This window comes from Lupinus angustifolius, chromosome LG11 (assembly GCF_001865875.1).
Source record: "Lupinus angustifolius cultivar Tanjil chromosome LG11, LupAngTanjil_v1.0, whole genome shotgun sequence".
Lineage (NCBI taxonomy): Eukaryota > Viridiplantae > Streptophyta > Magnoliopsida > Fabales > Fabaceae > Lupinus > Lupinus angustifolius.
The window spans coordinates 756626-777350 of NC_032019.1; the positions used below are offsets into that span (position 1 = coordinate 756626).

Genomic DNA, 20725 nt, shown 5'->3' on the forward strand with positions numbered 1-20725 from the left:
TATATTATTTCTCACTTTTTCAAATTGTGTTCACCAAATTTATCATCTTCAAATCTCAAACCAAATCACATGTATGATTTTATTTTTATTCTCTTTCAATTTTTTCTTCATTTGTGGTTCAAGCAGATGACCAACCTTCAAAGGATCAAAAATATCAATTGATGAATGTGATATTAATTATTTAGAACATGATCTTGGAAAGCGCCCTCAAATTTAGGAGTATTCAGTGAGTCAAATGGATGATATTTGGAGAGATTATATAAATTGGGGTCCATATCAATGTAATGTTGAAGACAATCCATTCAATAAACATAAAAATTTAAAACAATTTCAACCCACTTGGTTCAAAATGTTTCCTTCATGGTTAGAGTATAATATAGCAAATGTTGTTGTTTATTATTTGTCATGTTATTTGTTCAGTAATAAACCCAGTGTACATGTTGGATCTGACATATTTACTAGAAAAGGATTTAGAGCATGGAAAAAGTCAACACTAGGAAGAAATGTGCATTTCTTATTCACCTTGGTGGCTCACCTCATAATAATACAATGAATGCTTGATTTGACTTGTTGAACCAATTTGAGCACATATACAATATCTTCAATGTACAAAGTTGTGATCAAATCAAATAAAATTGGTTACGTCAGAGAATGACTATTGATTCAATCCATTGGTTTACCTTACAAGTTTATGCTTTTAGAGGTCATCATGAAACCCCACAATCAAAAAATAGTGGTAAAACTCTTAGCATCATTTAATGATGAACATGGAAAAGTAGTGTTGGAGAGCACTCCCTGTAATTCAAAGTATACCTCTCAGAAATTGGAATATCATGTCTAGTAGGTGAGAAGATATATCAGAACATATTGATGATTCCAAATTTTACGTAGTTATTAATTAATCATGTGATGAATCATAAAGGAAGCAAATGACTATTGCTTTGAGGTTTGTAGATAAAATAGTTGCATACAAGAACCATTTTTTGATATAGTGCATGTTAAGAATATTTGTCTATCACTCTTAAAAAACAATATGTAGTGTTCTTTCTCCATATAATCTTGATATTTCAACATTAATGTACAATGGTGTGACAATGCAAGTAATATAAGAGGGAAGTGAAATGAATTACAGAAATTGTTTCTTAAAGATTGTTCTTATGCTTATTATGGGCATTGTTTTCCACATAGATTACATACAACTTGCTTTGATTGCTGCATCAAGGGAAGTTAAAATTATTCGTTAATTTTTCAATATTATATGTTCTTCTTGTAAGCGTCATAATGAGTTATAAACTATCAAATCAGTTGAATTAAAATATTTGCTAGAGATTGATGAAACTATTGCTATCACTGCATATTTTTTTCCATCTATTAATACTAGTTCCAAAATGTATGCCTGAATATTTTGGTTTATATGATACATTAATTTTTTGGGACACGTGTCTTCTTATATTGAGAATTTCATCTATCAACCATTCCATAGAATAAATATCTAAATGTAATATTGTGATATTACAAGAAAATGTCAATTTCTTTTGCTATAATCATATTGTAATATTACATGAAAATCTCGATAACCCTTGAATGTTAATCGTCCCACACTCCTCTAGCTATGGCAGTGAGCTTTGGTGTGCTTAGTTTTCAGCCTCAATCTTCATCAACGTCATCATTTAAGGAAGCCATTAGAAGTTCCATACTTTCTAAATGATAAAAAGCAAGATCTACAAATCAACAACAAACATAGAGTTAACGAATACCTTATCATACTATTCAATTATTTTGGCGTCAATAAAAATATATTACAGAAAAATATATATTAAATTACCTTATTTATAGATAATTAAACTAACCAAATATATATTAAATTGCCTTATTGTGTCTGAGCTGCAAATGAATAGGTGAAGTACCACTTCATGGTCTTGCCTTGCCAATGCATCAAGATAGAAAATGTAATTGATGATAAGACCTAGTACAAGGAATATTCTCCATTTATTGCTACATTCATAGATAATACATAAAATTAATGAAACACACCTAATATATATATATATATATATATATATATATATTATATAACAAATAAATTCTTTAATTTGTTGAAGATATTTTACCAAATTTTAGACGTGTATATAATATTATATTCATCTATATTTTCGTTACACCTTTTACCTTTATATATATATTATAAATATAATCTATATGTCAAATAAACAAAACAATATAAAAAATACAATTGGACATACCAATGCTTAGATCTTTGACTATATCTCAAAGATTAATTTCCAACTTTTTGGGTGGGAAAAATATAATATAGTAAACAAGGCAATCAAAACAAATCTCACTTTTAGAATAAACAAAACTTTCCTTATTCCTTAATTGTATATTCACCTTCAAGAAAGCCTTCTTATGGGATATATATATATCATGATACATTCACAATTTATTAAAGAAATGAGAAAAGAGGGTCATAATTAATATTTACAAATTATATAATTTTTTATGATTGGGACCAAAGAGAATAAATATGAGAAAAAAGAGTGATAAATAAAGTGGTGATTTTATGACGGTTCAAGTTAAGGCCAGACAGTGATATACAGTTATACACATACAGCTAACACATTCCCTTATTTTTTGAAGCATCCTTCCATCTCTTCCTTTTAATTACTTTATACTCTATTCTCTATATATCTGATGTCTCATTCCTTTATAATATGATATATGATTGTCAGAAAAATATTTAATGACTACAACTTTAACTTAAATAAGTTTTTTCAACCAATCAAACGTGATAGTACATGAAGTGGTACAAAAAGCGTGAGACGTGCACCTATATATACCCTTTCTCACTCTCCAAGTTCTATTGAAAGACCAAACCAAAGAAACAAAGAGTGTGTGTGGATTATGGGATTAAGAAAGAAGAGTAGGTTTTGGTGGTTGAAGAAGGTGATGAGGAAAGAGTACTTGTCTTGTGCATTTAGGTGGAAGCCACTACATCTTCAAACCACAATCATGGACACCATTGTTTTCAAGATGCTATCTATTGTTGAAGCTCTAGTCCTTCTCTCCACTCTTTGTTTCTTCTACTTTTGCTATGGTGGCCACTTCTGATCAACATGCATCATCAATCAATCTCAAACATCTTACCATATTTCATTCATTTCTCATAACTTACCTACTTTGTTGCTTCTTATTATTATGATAATATAGATGTAGAGATTTCATCCTAATAATTTAGAGATACTATGTTGTAGCTATGTTTTGTAAATTTATTGTTTTTACTCACGAGAGTGAGTAAACATGAGATGAATAATAATGATGTTCTAGTTTGATGTATTTTCATGCTTATAGTTTGGACTAAATAACTGGTCCAAAACAGAAATAATGGATTTGCATAATTCAAGAGTGTATGATGGTCATTATACGAAATTCTGGATGCAAACTTTCAGGGGTGGTTTGCTTTTTTGTATGACCGATTTTGAAGATTAGTAAAGTTTGAAGAGACTCATATAGATGATCGTCTCCTCTTCGGTCACTCACCCACTCTTGTGTCTAAAAATATGATAATAAATTTGAATAACTAATATCCCTATACGGTTCAAAAGAAGAAAAAATAATTAAAAATTTACAAAATATAATTTTATTAACATAATATGGATGAAAAACTTATTTAATAAAAATTGTCTAATCAATATAAATTTATATCATAATAATAAATTAAAAACATAATATCATTACTTAACAACATAATATCAAATTTGAAGGTGATATAATAATTATGAAGTATTATTTTCATCTTAATTACTTATGAGTCAAAACATATAAATCCAGTCTATTGCATGTATTACTCTAAGTCCAAATACTCGTTTTTATCTCTATTGTCTAATTCATGAATGAAGATAATAGTAATATAATAATAATATAAAAATGACAAATCATTTAAAATCACACTAACATATATTATGCATGAAATATTTTTAATGGTAAGTATTAGTAAATATTAATAATAATAAATATCGTTCTTATTATAAGAAATTTTCTTGTTCCTCACTTTCTTGTATCATGAGTTATAAAGAAAAGCATCATGAATCTTACTCTTTATCAAGGTTGATCTCTGCAAAAGGATTGTAGTGAATGAGAGATAAGATAGAGAAAGAGAAACATGGTCTTAAATAATAAAGCACTACCTACTATTGAAAAGTAATTAGTAAAAAGTAACTACATTTATCTTTTGTTTCTTGGTGGATTTGAGAACATTGATATGTATAGCAAAGGTGTAGTTAAATAGCATAAGATCCGTTGTCGTCCAGCGGTTAGGATATCTGGCTTTCACCCAGGAGACCCGGGTTCGATTCCCGGCAACGGAACTTTTTATTTTCAAATCTTGAAGATAATAATAAACAATGCTTTTATATTTGGTTATTGTAATAATAAGTTGATGGCAAAGAACTGAGAAGGCATGAATTCAATATAGAAGCATGTTGTTACTTGTTAGGGTGCACCAATTACTTTTTAAAAAATTGTAGGACTCGCAGCTATAATAGACAACTATTAAATTGTGTTATCAACATCAAATTTTGATTTTTCCTTTTTTTTTATCATGATTGCTTCACATAAATTTTTAATAGAGTATTGTATAATTAATACATATTGATTCATTCACATGATTCTTTTCAATAAGATATCATGTAATTAATAAATTTTGATTGCCTTTATCTCATCCCTTGTAATCTAAGTTAGTGACACTCTAGTACAAAAGTACCTTAATACAGATAAAGTACTTAAAGTACATTCAAAAATTACTGACAAGAGGATGATGATCCTCATCTTGATGGTTGTTGAGAGCCAAGATATGTTTCTGGAATGAAGCTGAAGCTTCTTCCCTATCATCTAATTTCCCCACTTTGTCATATACCATGGCCATCAGATAGAAAGCTTCAGCAGCCAGTTCATGAAACTGTGGACCAAACATGTAATTTTATGATGACAATAATGAACTCAATAAGTACCACATAAACATATGCATGCAGGTATATATATGATGCATACTTCACTTTTCACTGTAAGTTTGTAACAGTCACTCTTTATCTAAGTAGGAACTAGGAATAACTCCAGGTTCCATTAGCATAAAAAGTTAGCATCACTGTCAAGCTGTGCTTATCACCACATGTATTCAAGTGAAATTTGGCGTAGAAAGACAGTACTACTGTTTGGCTAATGAATGAAAATGGATCAATGGAAAATACACACTATTAGAATGCAGAGAGTTCGCTTACCTCCAAAAGTTGGAGTTCATCAGATGCTTGCCTTAATGAATCTATCACAATCTCGTAATTTTCAAAAACTGGAAAACAGATTTAAATCAGCAAAAGAAGATTTAGTTTTAAAAAAAATGGGGGAAAAGGAGGAGAAACTTGAATGGCATAGTTTAACAAACATAATTCACAGTGACATAACCTTTGAAGCTTGGATCGGATAGATAGCATTTTGCTTCAACAATATAGGCACGTGAGCGGAGCTCCAAACCACCATGACCAAGAATCATTGGGAAAGCTCCATGGATAAGGCTTAGGGCCCTTGTTGCATGGCTTGATCCAAGAGAGAGCCACAACTCAGCTAGAGTAAGGGTAGCTGAGGCTTTTAAAAGATCCAAGTTAAATGATTGACAGAACGAGAGGCTTGCCAATGCATATGGAAGGCCTAGAACTGCATTGCCTGATTTCTGATAAAAACAAATAAATGAAACTTTATACTAAACGAACAGTACAGATATGGTTTATGACAAATATGCATAATTAGATATGAGTTGACAAAATATTTTCCATTGAATAAGAAGTGATGCTGATTGGCACTTTTAAACAAGCACAAAGAAACATTATTTACACGAGCCTTAGCTCACTATAATTTCTAGTAATCTTTTATCTTTCCCCCCTCTTCATTTCATTTTCATCCTCTAGAGGTTGGTCTATCATGTAATGTTACTGAATAGCAATCAATTGTCATTTTTTGTTTAGGCATATATGGTCAGATGAATTGAAACGGGATGTTACTTAGCAGTAAATTGTAACTCATTAGAAACTCGTAATAATAATAAAAGTTAGCCAATAAAAAAACAAAAAAATTAGCATGACCATTATATATATCACCAAGTGCATCAGACAATATGATCACATACCTTGTGAATCTCAGCAAGTAAAAGAAGAACTGAAGCATTCTCAACTTGCAGGTTGTATTTGTAACACATGCAAAATAGGGAGTGTGCCACAGTAGCCGCCTGAAAACAAATCATTATACGAAAATGAAATACAGAGTTAGGACATGTGAAATAGCATATGATCAACTGTATGTATATAGTTAACTATCATTAGTACATAGAGCAATAGGAAACCTCTCGGAATTGATTTGCTGCAAGCAATGTTCGAGCATGGCGAAGGCTTGCTTCTGTCTTTAAATCCATATCTACACCAGTTACTGGTGATGCCAAAACACCAAGTTCATCACATAGTTTCTGGGCTAGCTTTAAGCGTCCACTACATGATGATTTTCAACTAAGTTATTAACAATACTGAAATCACAGCTGCTTACAGAATTCAAAACTCTTAATGCAACTATAGAACCATGCTACATACCGATGCAACGCATGCTCATGAAGTAGCTGCAACTTTAGCAGTAAGATTTGTGATTTTGAGACGGATAGAAACTTCTCCTCTGCTACTCTAAGGGCAGAAAAGGCATCTAGAAAAAGAAAAAAAAGGAAAATAAACAATGGGGGAGGAAGCAAGAAAAGGAACTTAGTTATGCAACTCTTAACCCTCTATCTACATCCACGGTGAAGAAAAAAGACCATATTAACAAAAGCTAATTTGCACAACAACTAACTAATGTTATATTAAATTTTATTATATTATTTTTCACGAACAGTTACTCTGGTGATATAGCATTCAAGATTCAAGAAAGTTTTATTTTTTAACTTTCTTGAATTCGAGAAAGTTTAACGCTGCTGATATGCAAACTATACACAAATACAAAACAAAATAAATGAAAAGTTAGCAATATATAATAGATATAAATAAATAATATAAATCTATTCAATTTTATGCAAACAATCTAACCTTTGTATCCTTTAAAGACTGCTAAATGTTGAATTAGCTTTACATATGCTATTGCTGCATCAGATGAGCTGAGGTAGCAAAGAACAAGCCAATGCAAGAAAGTTAACAATATGGTGGCCATAATTAAAATAAACAAAGGTAATGAAGAATTATGAACTTGAATGTGATCTCTGTAATATGTTCAGCTCAGAAGCTACCTTGATGCATCAGCAAAGCAAGTTGCACGCAGCAGTGCATTTATGCGAGACAGTGGAGCACTAATAACATTAAGAACAAAATGAATAAACCAATTATGAAATCCATAATAAGGCTTCTAAAATATTACAAAAATGTGAAAATAAGCATCATGTGCAACTAGAACTGTATCTTTCATCACCCTGGATTGATAAAAAAAACTACACAAAAAAGCAGTTGTATGGTATACATAAAGATGAACCAAATACCTTAAAAAAGATAGAATGATAGTTTACATGGCAATGATTCAAAAGGAAAATTATAATACCCACTTCCCTTGAGGTTCGACTTAATTACACCCGACACCTTTCTTGTTTCAAAAGTTACACTCACTGCCTTTTTAGGATAGGTCAGTGAGTGTAATGATATCATAAATCATAAGGGAGATTGGTGTAACTTTTGAAAAAAGAGGAGTGCTCTAGGTAATTAAATCAAACTTTTGGGAAAGTCAGTGTGATTTTCCCTAATTCATATAATTATACCTACAACGCAGATAGCAACTTTACCTGCCATATAACTCCCATGAAGTTGCACGAAGAATATAAGATGAGCCCAACACTTGCAGCACAGATCCAGGAATTGAGGTTGGTTGTGCACAAAACTGGGAAACATTAGAATTGTTGCCAGATCCATTCTCCTGACACAAAACTAGAGAACCTATTGGCTTTTGTAAATTCCTCAGCCACATGGTACTGAAAGCACCATCAATTGTCATTGCAGAACTCTCAAAGCTAAAATCACTAATCAGATGAGAACTCAATCTGAGTTCCTGCCAGTCATACAATAAGAAAATGCATTAAGAGTCCATTTTTCTTGTTCTGGAACTCTCACAAATAGTAATCAATAAGATTTCTAATACCTTGCAAACCTTAACTGGACATGTACTGAGCTTCATGGAAGTTTTAGGACCGAATGATAGCAAAGGCCTTTGAACATGCTGCAATGAAGATACTACTGATGTAAAATAGCACCAAATATTGTAAAATAACATGTTTCAGTACCCACTAACAAGTCTTAAGATTTGCATCTTTCCCATATTCCTATACTAAATACTAACAAGACAATATACTTGAGTATCAAATATTTTAGAGATTAAAACCACAACAAATATTTTACATTATCATTTATGGTTAAAATTCAAATAGTATGCCAATTGTACAGTACCATACAAAAAAGTATTAACAGTTCAAAGAAAAAGATGTGGTCAGAAAATCTCATTACCGTTAAATCAAATTTCGCAATTGCCAGATGATTGGAAGCCACCAACCGTTTTAACTTAAAATTTTCTGCTCTCTTCAAAGAACCTCTCAACAGAACAAACAATTGTTGTTGAACAGAGAGCGAAATACCTATACTTGTAAGAGGTGAGTATGATGATCCTAGTATCCCTCTTGTACTTGAGATGCCATTTTCAAATAGCAAGTTTGAGATAGCTGCTAACGTGTATGCAAGACATGTATCATTGTTGTGCTGTACAATGAAAATTGTCAGTCTTCAAGCTCAACATATTGCTAATATATGGGGAAGATACATTTGCGTTTAAATGGCAACATTTGCTGCCAACATTTATTTTGCCATGTATAAGCTGATAATTTTATTGAATAAACAAGCCTTACTTTTATATAATTACCTGCTGACAAACACGAACTGCTTCCGTCAAAACCTAACCATAATCAAGCAAAATAAGTATTGCACACAAAAAAATGTAGAACAATTATATTAGCTTAATAACCAGATGATGACAAAGAACAGGTAGAAATGTGGAGCATGAACTAAAATGTTTACAAAGCTTACCTCTAAAGCCAGCTTTGGATGCCCAAAGTGAAAATGCATCATCCCCAAACATAATAAAGCAATTTCATATCTTCCAGAGCTATGACCACCAACTGGAGGAATATAATCAAATCCTTCTGTCCCTGCACTTTTGTCCAACAAAACAACTAGGTTCAGTTGTAAAAGATTATGAATGGTCCTTTTTTGGCTATCGATCTGTATGTATAAATTTGTTGTTCTTACATTAAAAGAACTGTTCTCGTGATAGATGGCCTCAACACAACAAAAGACAAAAACTAAAGATGATGATAAGGGAAAACATTATAATTGCGTATGTAGAGATTCTATCATCGACATCAGTAAGTTTTTGATAGGAATATAGGATCAACAACAACAAGCAAACCTTAGTCCTAGTAGGGTAAAAGAGGTGCAACAAGAGGACTTCCTACTAGGTCACCCATCTTAGTACTACTCTCGCCCAAACACGCTTAACTATGAAGTTATTATAGGATCATAGCAGTCAAAATCTTAACACTTATACTGCAGTGTTTATAAGATGGAGCAGGAAAATAGCATTCTTTTAATAACTAGCATGTTTGTTTACTTGGTGACAGTTCGTTTTTTAGATGCTATATTAAAAAATTGTTCCTTTAGGTACAGGTGAAGGAAAAAATCGGTGACTTCCTCTATCTTTATGTGTTCATAGTATATTACTAGGCATTAAAAGCCATATACAGATAGTATCAGAATTGAGGTGTGACCAGTCACATCAGGCCCATCTTCTAATTAACTGAAAGTCCAGAAGAGAATGGCAAATACTAAGAATTCAGAACTGAATTCACACAAAAAATGAAAAAATTCGTGAAAGCTTATAGAAAAGTAGAATGTAGGCAGGGACGCGGGGTAGTGATGGCCTTCGTCAACAGGCAACAAGATGGTGTAAACTAGTTGGGGGTGAGAGTCAAATGTGGTATAAGGGGTAAAGTTAACATTCTCAGCTGTTATTAAACATACAATCTAAGCCTTCTACATAACGTTTCCAAACACATTGAAATAACAAGAGTTGTTTCTGGCAATGGCAAAGATAATTAGCAGGCTTTTGACTTGGAACACATCTTCAAAACATCAATAAGAGAAAATGGACCATAATTCACAATGGTTTGACTCTTGAGTTACAATAATTGAGCCAAGGTGATATATCTTCCCGGTATATTGGCCCCTTTTCTCCTGCGCATAAGCAGCAGGACAGCAAGATGAAAACTTTCCACTAATACCTGGAGGGAAATATGATCTACATGATGGGCATTAGGCAAATTGTTTGTGCCTTCTTTCCACTTTTTTTTTTATGTAGTTAGTTATAAAATGAAAATTTGACAACCAAAACATTGTCCAATGCCACCATAGAGACTGGATAAAGAACTAATAGTTCAAATGTTCAATTACCTATAATCAAAATAGCGATGAAGACTCTCCAAAGCAACGATATAATCATTGTGGGAAAGGCCATTTAAGTAGCTCAAAAAGTGCACCTGGATGGAAGTGAAACTCAATTGAAGCAAACTTAAAAAAATAAACAAAAATGGCAGAATGAATAATATTAAAATGTAAGAATAACCCACTAAACTTACACGATGTAGTTCAGGCGCCACCTTTTGTAGCTGCCGTAAAACGTTTTCAAACCCACTCAAAGAGACAGTGCTGCCATTCCTGCAACATCAATAAAACCTGAAAGTTAATACATATGCAGTGAAGTATTACAAAAGTTAATACAAAAATAGATACAGAGAAGTTGAAGGGCTACAAGATCTTTACTTTTCAATGCTATCAGCTTGCTCTTGTAAGTACCCCTGTACCTGCCAGGTTGTACGCAGAAATACCGCACTACAGGGATCAATATCTTGTAGCATGTTACTTGGAGGGTCTCCATAAGGACTAGCTATTCTCACTTTCTCACTCTGTGTGCATACGGAATCGGCAGGCACATCAATATCTGTTCATGTAAGTTCCGCCATTATCAGTGCAGTTACATTATGTCAGACAGTGTGTCTAAAAGAAAAAGCACATATTGAGAAACCCAAAAGTGAAGTTGGGGATAAATAAGTGTCAAAACAGAAAATTGGGAATTAATTAAATGGTAAAATATGGGTCTTTTAATATCTTTTAAATGATTCAGAACTAGAGAAAAACACTAAAAAAGTGGCCAAATAAAGTTAGATGCTTATACCATCTACTAAACCCAGAAATGTGTTTGGTGCATGAAGATGGAAAGGAACTCTTTCACTAGCCTCCTTTCTTGCTTCAATTTCTTCTGAAACCTTTTCATAGACAAAGTTCTCCAGGTCCATGTTCTCATACTCTGAATATGTCTCAAGATTACTACTAGAACCATCTAAACTAGGTTCTTCATAAGGAGGACAATTAGAGAATTCTTCTTTACAATATATCCCTAAGTTTGTCAAGAGATGGCATACACCCTGCACATTCAAATTAAGGTAACAAGTAAGATAAGATTTCATTATAAAGAAAAAAAGTAAGTTTTGCACAAATAAACTAAATATATGAGAGAGAGAGAGAGAGAAGGTGAGAAATTTTCATGGGAACAATACTAGCTAAGGGATTTCTAGCATAAGTTCCAAGAAAAAAAATACTTTCACTGGAGACACAAAACTAGATGTTAAATTTCTAATAGCAACTTGCTCATCATGAAAACAAAGGAAATCAGGAGTTGAGTTCCCACTCCACAAATAATAATTATATCAATGTAAACTTATTTAAAGGCAAAGTGTGCAATGAATGCAATCTTGCTATGGAGCATTGGAGAAAACAACTTCTTGGGCTTAGTGTAGCACGTTCTCCTAATTTTTTATTGACATGGATAACAATCATACCTCAAACGATAGAAAATTGAAAGCAAGTACACAACGCCGGAGAAATATTCCAAGGTTACTGTTCAGGTCCAAAATAACCTGTTCATCTTCAACAGCACCAGATTCGGGACCCCCAAGTATTCCTGAACGATGACATCTTAATATCAATGCTCTGAAAATTCAATCTAATGAATAAGCAATAACCAACCGTGACACAAATAAACTACAAAGATAAAGGGAGTGATAAAACTAGACAAATCGTGAACAGAAGTTGAATGCTAGTAGTATTAATGCCAATCAACTCACCTCGAATATCACTAAAAAAATTAAATAAATCATCAGGTGACGACATAGCTGATAGTCTACTCATCAGCTGATCAATGATCCAAGATGCCATCCAATTTTGGGTCATCGTTCTCAATTGGTGGATGAGTTCATCTAATTTTGGCTCCAAGATATCATCACAGGACTGCATAACCAACAATTCAATGGATGTTATTAAAAAGTGATCCTTGAGAATATTAATGAATGGCAAAAACAATTCAATTCATGCCCCTTCCATTTGCACAGTCACCATTTTGGACAAGGCAAATCACTATTTTACAACTGGATAGAAAAATCAACTCTTTTTTTATAATATCAAGTATATGACCAAACCCTGAATAACCCAATAACATAAAACCCAATGCAAGACCGTTTGTTTAGCCTTTTTTTCTTTCTAAAATAGCTATAGAAAACACTTTCGATTTTCATATGCTTCTTTGGTTGAGCTTTACTAAAAACAATTATCCGGGGGGAAATTAATTACATATTTTAGGAACAAAAACTTTCTACCACAATCAAATTTTGGGTACAACATACAAGTCCAACTAACAACATACAAATACAAGTGCAACTAAGCCTTAGAAAACGATCTTCCTAGAATATGATAAATTCAAATCATCTTTCCATACGCAGTAACACTTTTCTAAGTTACAAGTAAAAATGTGAAAATCGAAATGAAATTTCCATTTTAAGTGAACGTTTAGGGATCACATAAAGAGAATAAAAGTAAAATTGTTATGAATAAAAGAGGGAGCTTGCCTTGGTGAGTGCTAAGAGGAACAATCCGAGTCGGTTATGCTGAGGAACAGAAGAGAAAGGGAAAGGAACAGAGATTTGTGAAGGTGGAGCATAGATCTTGAGGAGAATGCAGAGTGATACTTTGTGAGGCGTTATTGCAAAAGTACCTGCATGTTTAAATATTCCACCCATCGATGAAATCAGTGATACTTTTTGTGCCTGCTTTGTGTTTGATAAAATGCTTAGTTGAGATTGTGAGGAAAAGGATTCGGTGCTAGTGTGAATGAAAATGGTGGGGAACGCACCACAAACGAACCAAGTGTGAGCTTAAAATTTCAAAGTTGAACCGGGAAGAACAAACAGGTATTTCAAATATGAAAATTGAATTTAAAATGTTCAATATAAGTTTACAATATTATTCATCTTGATTTGTATTATATTTGTGTTTGAGAGTCAATAGTAATTAACACATGAATAATAGATGATTCGTCGATAGTGTAAAAACATTACACTAAATATTAATGAGTGTAATATTGATGCACTGACAGTGTAAAGAATTATGCACAATCAGTGCATCATCTACCCTTCATTTGGATTACTTTTTGTGAAAAGTCAAACATTTTAACAAATGAATGATAGATAATAGAGTGTCAGTGTAAAAAACTTTTATACTGTCGGTGTATACATATTTTCCTCAATATTAAACAACACATATCAGTGATTTCTTTTTTTAACACCCATGATGTCTGCTTAGTTGACAATGTATTTTGTTTTATTTTTTATTCGGTCATGTTTAGCGTTTTTTTCCTTCAAAAAACTAAAGTTTTTTGTATAGCTTGTAAAATAACTTTATATAACTTTGAAAGGGAGCTGAAGATTGCATTTTTCAAGATTATTTTTTAATCCTATTTTTCTTGATGACCTTCCCAAATTACCTAATAAATATTATTTTTATAAACTTCATACATGTATTTTTTACAATTTATTATATACTCTATCCTATTTTTTTACAATTTATTATAAACTTCATAATATTATTTATTATATACTCTATCCTAATTTTTTTCGGTTGTATCAAATACACATTGAAAGGCTTAAAGTTTTATGTTGAAAGAAAGTCAAATATAATTAACACATTGGAATAAAAAGTTTTTTGAAGTAAAAAGTTAAAGCTCATGAATGTGATGGCGATGACCTACACCAATGCCAATAGCATGATAATGTATTATAATAATCTATTATAAATTATGATCATTGACAAAAAAATATTGATATATAAGTTTTTCTTAATTTATTCTTTTATAATTTTCGTTGTCCATTTCCATTTAGTTTATGTAAGATATTTTTTGGTACTATCAAATGTATTTCTCAATAATCTATTTTTTGGGTGAGAAACTAATCTATTTTGATGTTTATGGTTGACTCTCCCAATAAGTGTTGTCCAATAATTGAACATGGATTTTTCCATCCACAAGACTTGAACCAACTTGATACCTTGCTTAAGGAGAATCAAACAAACATGTACCACTTTTCAATACTATAGAGGATCTTATTTTAAATCTCACTCAAGTATTGATTTTTGTTTTATTCTTTTAGTTATATATATATATATATATATATATATAGCTCATACAACTACATTTAATGTATATTAATATACCATATATTCATTTTGATACTTTACAATAAATAGAAATCCCAGGCTAGCCCCAACAAATGAAAAACCACCCCACAAGGATCATAAATCTGAAATTACATAGAATCACCAAAAACGAAAAGCCCTTTGTGTTTGAGGTTCATACAAATCTTGATCTACACAGCTATGGCTTCTTCCAATGGTGTTCCTCCGGTAACCAATTCATCTCTTTCTATTCTATCTCTCTCTATGAAATCCTTATTAGCTTGTAGTAATTTACTGACTGATTTTGCTGCTGAATTGCAATGATACAGAGAAATGTTGAAAACACAGAAAATAGCTTAGAGAAGATCAAGCGCCAGCTAGCTTCTGCTTCTGGTAGAAATTTGTTGCAGGGTCCACTTCTCAAGAGATCTGAAACTGTATTTTCAATCCTCCATTTCACCTTTTAATATTTATTTCAATAAAGTTATTGTTTTTAGCTTTTATGATCAATTGGGTATAACTATTCACTATCAACATTCACTAGAGAGTAGAGAATCGTGTACTATTGTTTAATTACTAGTGCCCCTTTATTGGGTCTTTGTTCTTTTCTCCAATTTCTCTCCAAGTTCCAATTTTTATTACATTTACCTGATTCTAATTATCTCACTATTCCAACGTATTCTGGGGTTTTATAATTATGATACTATTAGCATTTAATTTTGTTGTTTTTTCTTTAAGAGAGGCCTTGATTGGTTGATGCTTTTAGAATGTGCTATGCTTTTTTTCCCTTTGTGTTGTTGGCTACCTAATGTAAATCGTTTTTGTGCTTACAGCTGAGAAAATGGAACGAGCGTTGGGTAATCTTGGATCCAACAACGGGGAGAATGGAGTACAAGTAGGTTTAGGTGTATATATGATGTTTGTCTTTGGGTTTGTAAAACATTTTTCGCTACTAATCTTCTATGATGTTTTTATTGAATTAGGACCAAAAGAAATGAGCCAACTGTTAAGGGAACCATTACATTTGATGCAAATAGCACGATCACTGAATCTCCCGTGAATTTCCAGTAAGAGTTGTGCTTCCTTCTTACTAATTTCTGGCTATGGATGATGTAATTATGCTGGATGAAGTTTATTTTTTACACCCTTTGATATATTCTTCCTTTATTTTTGTGTTTCAGTGGGCTGCCGAAGTATGATGGGTGCTGCATTTGTATCCTTGTTGTCACTTTTATCACTTGTAGGCTTCTAGCCTTGAGAATCAATTTAACAAATTAATGAAAACCCTCTCTACTTGTTACCTCTTAACTTTCTCCTTTAGATATTGGGACACCGCAAAAAAAGGATTACTTCCTCTGTGCGGAGACTCCTGGTGCAGCTAGAGCATGGGTGTCAACTCTACAGTAAGTTTTACAATCCGACACTTCAGTCTATTTTTCCTTTCTTTTTTAGCCGAGTTCCATGGAATGTTATCTGATAATTTTTATGTTATGTCGTTGTGCAATATATCGAAATATTAGCGTATATGGTAAAAATCATTTTGTATTATAGTAGTATCAAAAATTTTGGGTAAAAAAGAAGTATATAGAAACATATATTTATAATTTTATATGATGTTTAAATGTTAAGAGGGGTGTGGCTTGAGAATGTAATACTATCTAACTATGCTAGCTTAAATGTTGGGTTAGTTGTTCCATAATAAATTGAATGAAACTTGGAGATACTTGGCACTTAGAAGTCCAAACCCATATCCTCACAACTAAAGTGTAACACCATCACATTTCGAGATATACATGTATACTTGTATAGGAGGTTTTCCTGTGGGGTAGTAAATTTATCTGGAGCAATTTATTATTTTAGACAAGTGGAAGAATTTGGGAAGCTACCTGTCTTTTGGCATATGAGGAAGAGAATTTATTTATTTCTTATGGTGTTTTTCACCCCTAAAAGCTTCTGATGTTTTCATCCATTAGTACTCTTTTGTTGAAGTTATTATGGCTGAAGAATTTTATTTGCTCTTAAATTGTTAAAATTGTCCATTCACCATCCAACGTCTTGAGCCAGCATCTCCTACTTGTTTTCTTCCTTCACCAATTCCACATTCTTTGTTCCAAGTACTATTGTCAGTGGTTACAAATTTACAATAGTCAAACAACAATTAAATTAAGAAACTGATAAGTTTCTAGATATTGGTTATCGAGATAAAACTCCAAGATAGTTGGGCCATTTCCCTTTTTATGCATAACATATGAGTTGGACTGTGGAAGATATATAAAAGAGGTACGAGAATCTTGAAATTTTTTGCAGCTTGAGACAAATGATAGAATAGGAATAATATTTGGTATGATTTTTAGTTGGAGAAATTGTAAATTTCTTAGTTTTTCTCTGATGCAGCTTTCAAGTATGCAATAGCTGCAATATGTAGGATTTGTTTTTGGATCACCAGGGTTGAATAGGAAGTGCCTAGGGGTGGAGGTAGATTAGTTGAGTCCTTTTATGTTATCTGTTGAATGCTTGAACAAACATGGGACTAAATATGCTCGAAGCCAAAAGCACTAATGCACTTGTTAAGAGTTTTACAGATAATTACTAATTTCTTCAAATTGTTTGTTTATGGAAGTCATACTTCTTTATCATGTTTGAAATTATCGGAGTTCATTACTGCTGTATCTGGCCTTCATAATTTTCTAACTGCTATGAACAGTGTCTTTTCTCGCAAACAGACATCCCCAAAATACTAATGTATGCCATAGTTCAGTTCTTAATTTTCTAATCTCATGTTCTTGTCTTCTGCCATGATGGATCAATTTGTATGAAGTTCCCTTTGCAGAACTTATTGTCGTTATTTCCTTGCCTGATTTATTTAACATCTGATAATCAGTGCAACTCAGTTGGTGCTGAAAGCCCATAAAGAAGCTGTGGATTCCTTAAGTGGGAATGGTTCTACAAAATTAGGAACTGTTGCAACAGTTGTTGCTGCTGCCAATTCAACAGCCTTGGAATGTTCTAAAGAAATCGAAGCAGCAATGCAGATTTCCTTGCGAAATGCTTTGGGTATTATGACAAATAAGACTACTGATGGTCCTATGGATGATTTAACAATCATGAAGGTACAATCTAGTCCTGGTTTATTCCATCTTTGTGCTTCAATGCATAATTATCATTTGTAAAGTTACAGTAGAATCATAGTTAGTTCCCTTTTCTTTCTTTATTCTTGATGGAATACCTCGACTAAAATCTGGTTTTGCTTACTGTGCATTTTCTTCTAAAAGCCAAGCTTGCTCTTCACTCTTTGGATTATACTCCCTCCGTCCCATTATATTGGTTAAAGTTAAAGAAAATAAGAAGTAATATAGTGCATGATTTACTCATTAATTACAAATGTATATCACACAGATTTTCACCATTGTTTTCTTTCACTACTAGTGGACCAAATATTCTCTTATATAGTAATTTACTGTGTCTTTCCTTAATTTTTCAATCATAGATATAGTATACCATTTTCAAGATATTTTATTTATTATTTTAACTTTCATTTGGGACGAGATTTCTTATGTTTTCCTACCAAGATAAAGGAACGTAGGGAATACTATTTTTGCTATCAAATTTTAGGTTTTGACAAGTCTTTCTATAGGTTATTGATCTGTCAAAATTTTAAATATTTGAAACCTTTGTGCTTTCATCTTTCCTTCCACATCATGTTAGATGTTTCGTGTTTTTTAATACGTCCAACTACTTCATGCATCCTGAATTAACTCTTAGAGTCATCATTGATTGAGAGTTTAAGAGAGGGGGAAGGATACAGGTTTGTTTCATAATAATAGTTTAAACTTAAGAACATATAATTAAAACCTTAATGTTAGTAGCTAGGGTCTTTACACTTAAACGTTGACATTTAACCATAATTATCTTATATATCTTACCTATGTTTTTATTTCTCAGTCCCAATAAGTGGAGTCGTGATTTCAGAAAAGAAATCCCAAGAGTTTTTGTTGTGTGATTTCAGTGGCAGTGGTCATACTAAAGGCGTTAAATAATGGTTGTGGCAGGATACATGATATGGTGGAATGCCATTGTTGAATTATGACGATGCCTTTTTTATGCCATATTAAACAATAGAATTATGCCATTCCTTGTTATTGTATTGTTTGTAAATGCATTTATTTACATATGATGGATTTTGAAGCGTGGGAAAATCTAGTGACGGGTTTTGAAGTAGAAATGAGGATGGTTGATATAAATAGCAAAATGAAGTTTTTTTCAATTTGACTAGGATCATCTGCATGCAGATGTTTTATTATCTTCACGGGACTTTATGGTTCTTCGTTGCATTAAATTTAGATTTGAAGATCCTACTCTACTTTACAGGAAACACTAAGAGTTAAGGACGAGGAGCTACAGAGTTTGGCTCGAGACCTTCGTGCTCGTGATTCAACTATAAAAGAAATAGCAGATAAACTATCTGAGACTGCTGAAGCTGCTGAGGCAGCAGCATCTGCTGCTCATACTATGGATGAGCAACGGAGAATTCTTTATGCAGAAATTGAGCGTTTGAGAAAAGAGTCTGACAAGCAGCAGGAGGTGTTTTCGCAGAAGGTATGCCATTGTGATATAAGAGTGTCACTAGCGATGAAATTGTCTTGAATGGTTCAATATTTTTTACACTTGTAGCTAAAAGAGTCTGAAGAAAGGATAGTAGGCTTAAGCAAAGAAAGAGAGCAGTTAACCAAGCAGAGAGATGCTGCTATACAGGAGGCAAATATGTGGCGTTCCGAGCTGGCAAAAGCTAGAGAGCATGATGTGATCTTAGAAGCAACTGTGGTAAGGGCAGAAGAAAAGGTTAGGAATGCAGATACAAATGCTGAAGCTAGGATAAAGGAGGCTGTACAGAGAGAGTCGGCAGCAATAAAAGAGAAGCAGGAGCTTCTTGCATATGTGAACATACTACAAGCACAGCTTCAAAGGTTCAGCATTTCTTTAGCCCTTGCATGAAATTTCATTAATTAGGTCTTCAATAGTTTGCTTTTCCTTTCTCACATGATCGATTATGAAGATAGAAATGCTATTAAGGGAAACAAAAGGAAATTTGGGATGGTTAATTTGTCCTTTTGGAGTTTATCGAGGTTGAATGTGTATATTAGCTACGGAATGTGGAGTTGCCAATAAAGATATATTTTCTTGTTCACAGGCAACAAATTGATACAAGTCAAGTTTTTGAGAAGACAGAGTCATGCTCAGATACAAAGCATGTTGATCCAACAGAAGAGAATGTGGATAAAGCATGCCTAAGTGTTTCGAGAGAAATCCCTGCAGAGAGTGTTGTTCACATGGCGAACGATCAGGTGAACGTTCGGCCCGTTGGAGACAACGAATGGAATGATATTGAGGCAACAGAGGCAAGGGTAGCAGATGTAAGGGAAGTAGCAGCTGAAACTGATGAAAGCAGCTTGGATATTCCGGTGATTAGCCAGCCAGGTACCAATCATCACCATGAACAAGGATCAAATTCGTTCCATCAGCCCTGATGCTATCCAATATTATACAAAATTATAGAAATTTTCACCTGTAGGGAATGTAATTATACTGTTTTGTTGGGTGAGCATGTAAACCTTATTGATTACCATTTTGTCAGTTTCCTAATCAATCTGTGGTATGACCTGTTCTGAATGGCTGAAACTGGGTACTTTTCGCATAACATAACGATTTGGGTACTGTCTCGGAGAGAGACTCGGTGAAATAGACATGTCTTGATGTAGTATACAAACTAGCTGGTATGTAAACTTTCTGTGACATGTAACAGTTACATTTGATTAACTAACAAAGCGTGTTAAACAAAAGTTGATGGGATATGCAGTCATATAGAAATTCTTCTGCAATGAATTTAATTATAAAAACCACTAAGAGCATATCCATTGTTGATTTCTTGTTTGTATCATTTAAGTTTGTTAACTTAATTACTTGTCTCATTTTGAATAGGTTTATAGGTCATGTTAGACTTTTAAATAGTCAAGACTTTGGCTAGAAAATGTTTAAGCAGTTAAATAGGCCCTCATGAATAC

At 32.8% G+C, this 20725-nt stretch overlaps 2 protein-coding genes, 1 long non-coding RNA gene and 1 other non-coding gene across 4 annotated transcripts in view; 3 read left to right on the plus strand and 1 right to left on the minus strand.

Annotated features, from left to right (window-relative positions):
* Positions 1–20484, plus strand: part of LOC109360748 — a 24443-nt gene extending 3959 nt beyond the window's left edge. Inside the window, exons 2-3 of the long non-coding RNA XR_002109214.1 lie at positions 4267–4271; positions 20423–20484. This is a non-coding gene — a long non-coding RNA (uncharacterized LOC109360748). The remainder of the gene's footprint in view (positions 1–4266; positions 4272–20422) is intronic.
* TRNAE-UUC lies at positions 4293–4364 on the plus strand. Its single transcript has one exon. It is a non-coding gene; the product is annotated as a tRNA-Glu (tRNA).
* On the minus strand, positions 4711–13434 carry LOC109360746 (anaphase-promoting complex subunit 5). Its single transcript, XM_019605831.1, has 20 exons — positions 13067–13434; positions 12290–12452; positions 12005–12126; positions 11341–11590; positions 10929–11106; positions 10745–10823; positions 10560–10645; positions 9138–9264; positions 8974–9006; positions 8565–8813; positions 8203–8280; positions 7850–8112; positions 7307–7366; positions 7110–7177; positions 6627–6732; positions 6386–6527; positions 6173–6271; positions 5455–5719; positions 5274–5341; positions 4711–4954 (listed from the first exon to the last, which is right to left on the minus strand). Exons 1-20 carry the CDS (start codon positions 13235–13237, stop codon positions 4790–4792), a joined length of 2772 nt encoding a protein of 923 aa, XP_019461376.1. The 5' UTR covers positions 13238–13434; the 3' UTR covers positions 4711–4789.
* LOC109360747 (switch-associated protein 70) lies at positions 14762–20355 on the plus strand. Its single transcript, XM_019605832.1, has 10 exons — positions 14762–14894; positions 14996–15103; positions 15500–15561; positions 15650–15733; positions 15848–15879; positions 15988–16069; positions 17548–17776; positions 19035–19262; positions 19338–19630; positions 19855–20355. Exons 1-10 carry the CDS (start codon positions 14868–14870, stop codon positions 20189–20191), a joined length of 1482 nt encoding a protein of 493 aa, XP_019461377.1. The 5' UTR covers positions 14762–14867; the 3' UTR covers positions 20192–20355.

Bases quoted from the DNA above. Each gene is read 5' to 3' on its own strand.
- LOC109360746 (XM_019605831.1), bottom strand. From the start codon at position 13,237: ATGGGTGGAATATTTAAACATGCAGGTACTTTTGCAATAACGCCTCAC. The intron at 12,127-12,289 runs GTGAGTTGATTG...GTCATCGTTCAG, and splicing joins TTTTTTTAGTGATATTCGAG to GAATACTTGGGGGTCCCGAA. The intron at 4,955-5,273 runs GTAAGCGAACTC...TTTGGTCCACAG, and splicing joins ATGAACTCCAACTTTTGGAG to TTTCATGAACTGGCTGCTGA.
- LOC109360747 (XM_019605832.1), top strand. From the start codon at position 14,868: ATGGCTTCTTCCAATGGTGTTCCTCCG. The intron at 16,070-17,547 runs GTAAGTTTTACA...TCTGATAATCAG, and splicing joins GCATGGGTGTCAACTCTACA to TGCAACTCAGTTGGTGCTGA. The intron at 17,777-19,034 runs GTACAATCTAGT...TCTACTTTACAG, and splicing joins ATGATTTAACAATCATGAAG to GAAACACTAAGAGTTAAGGA.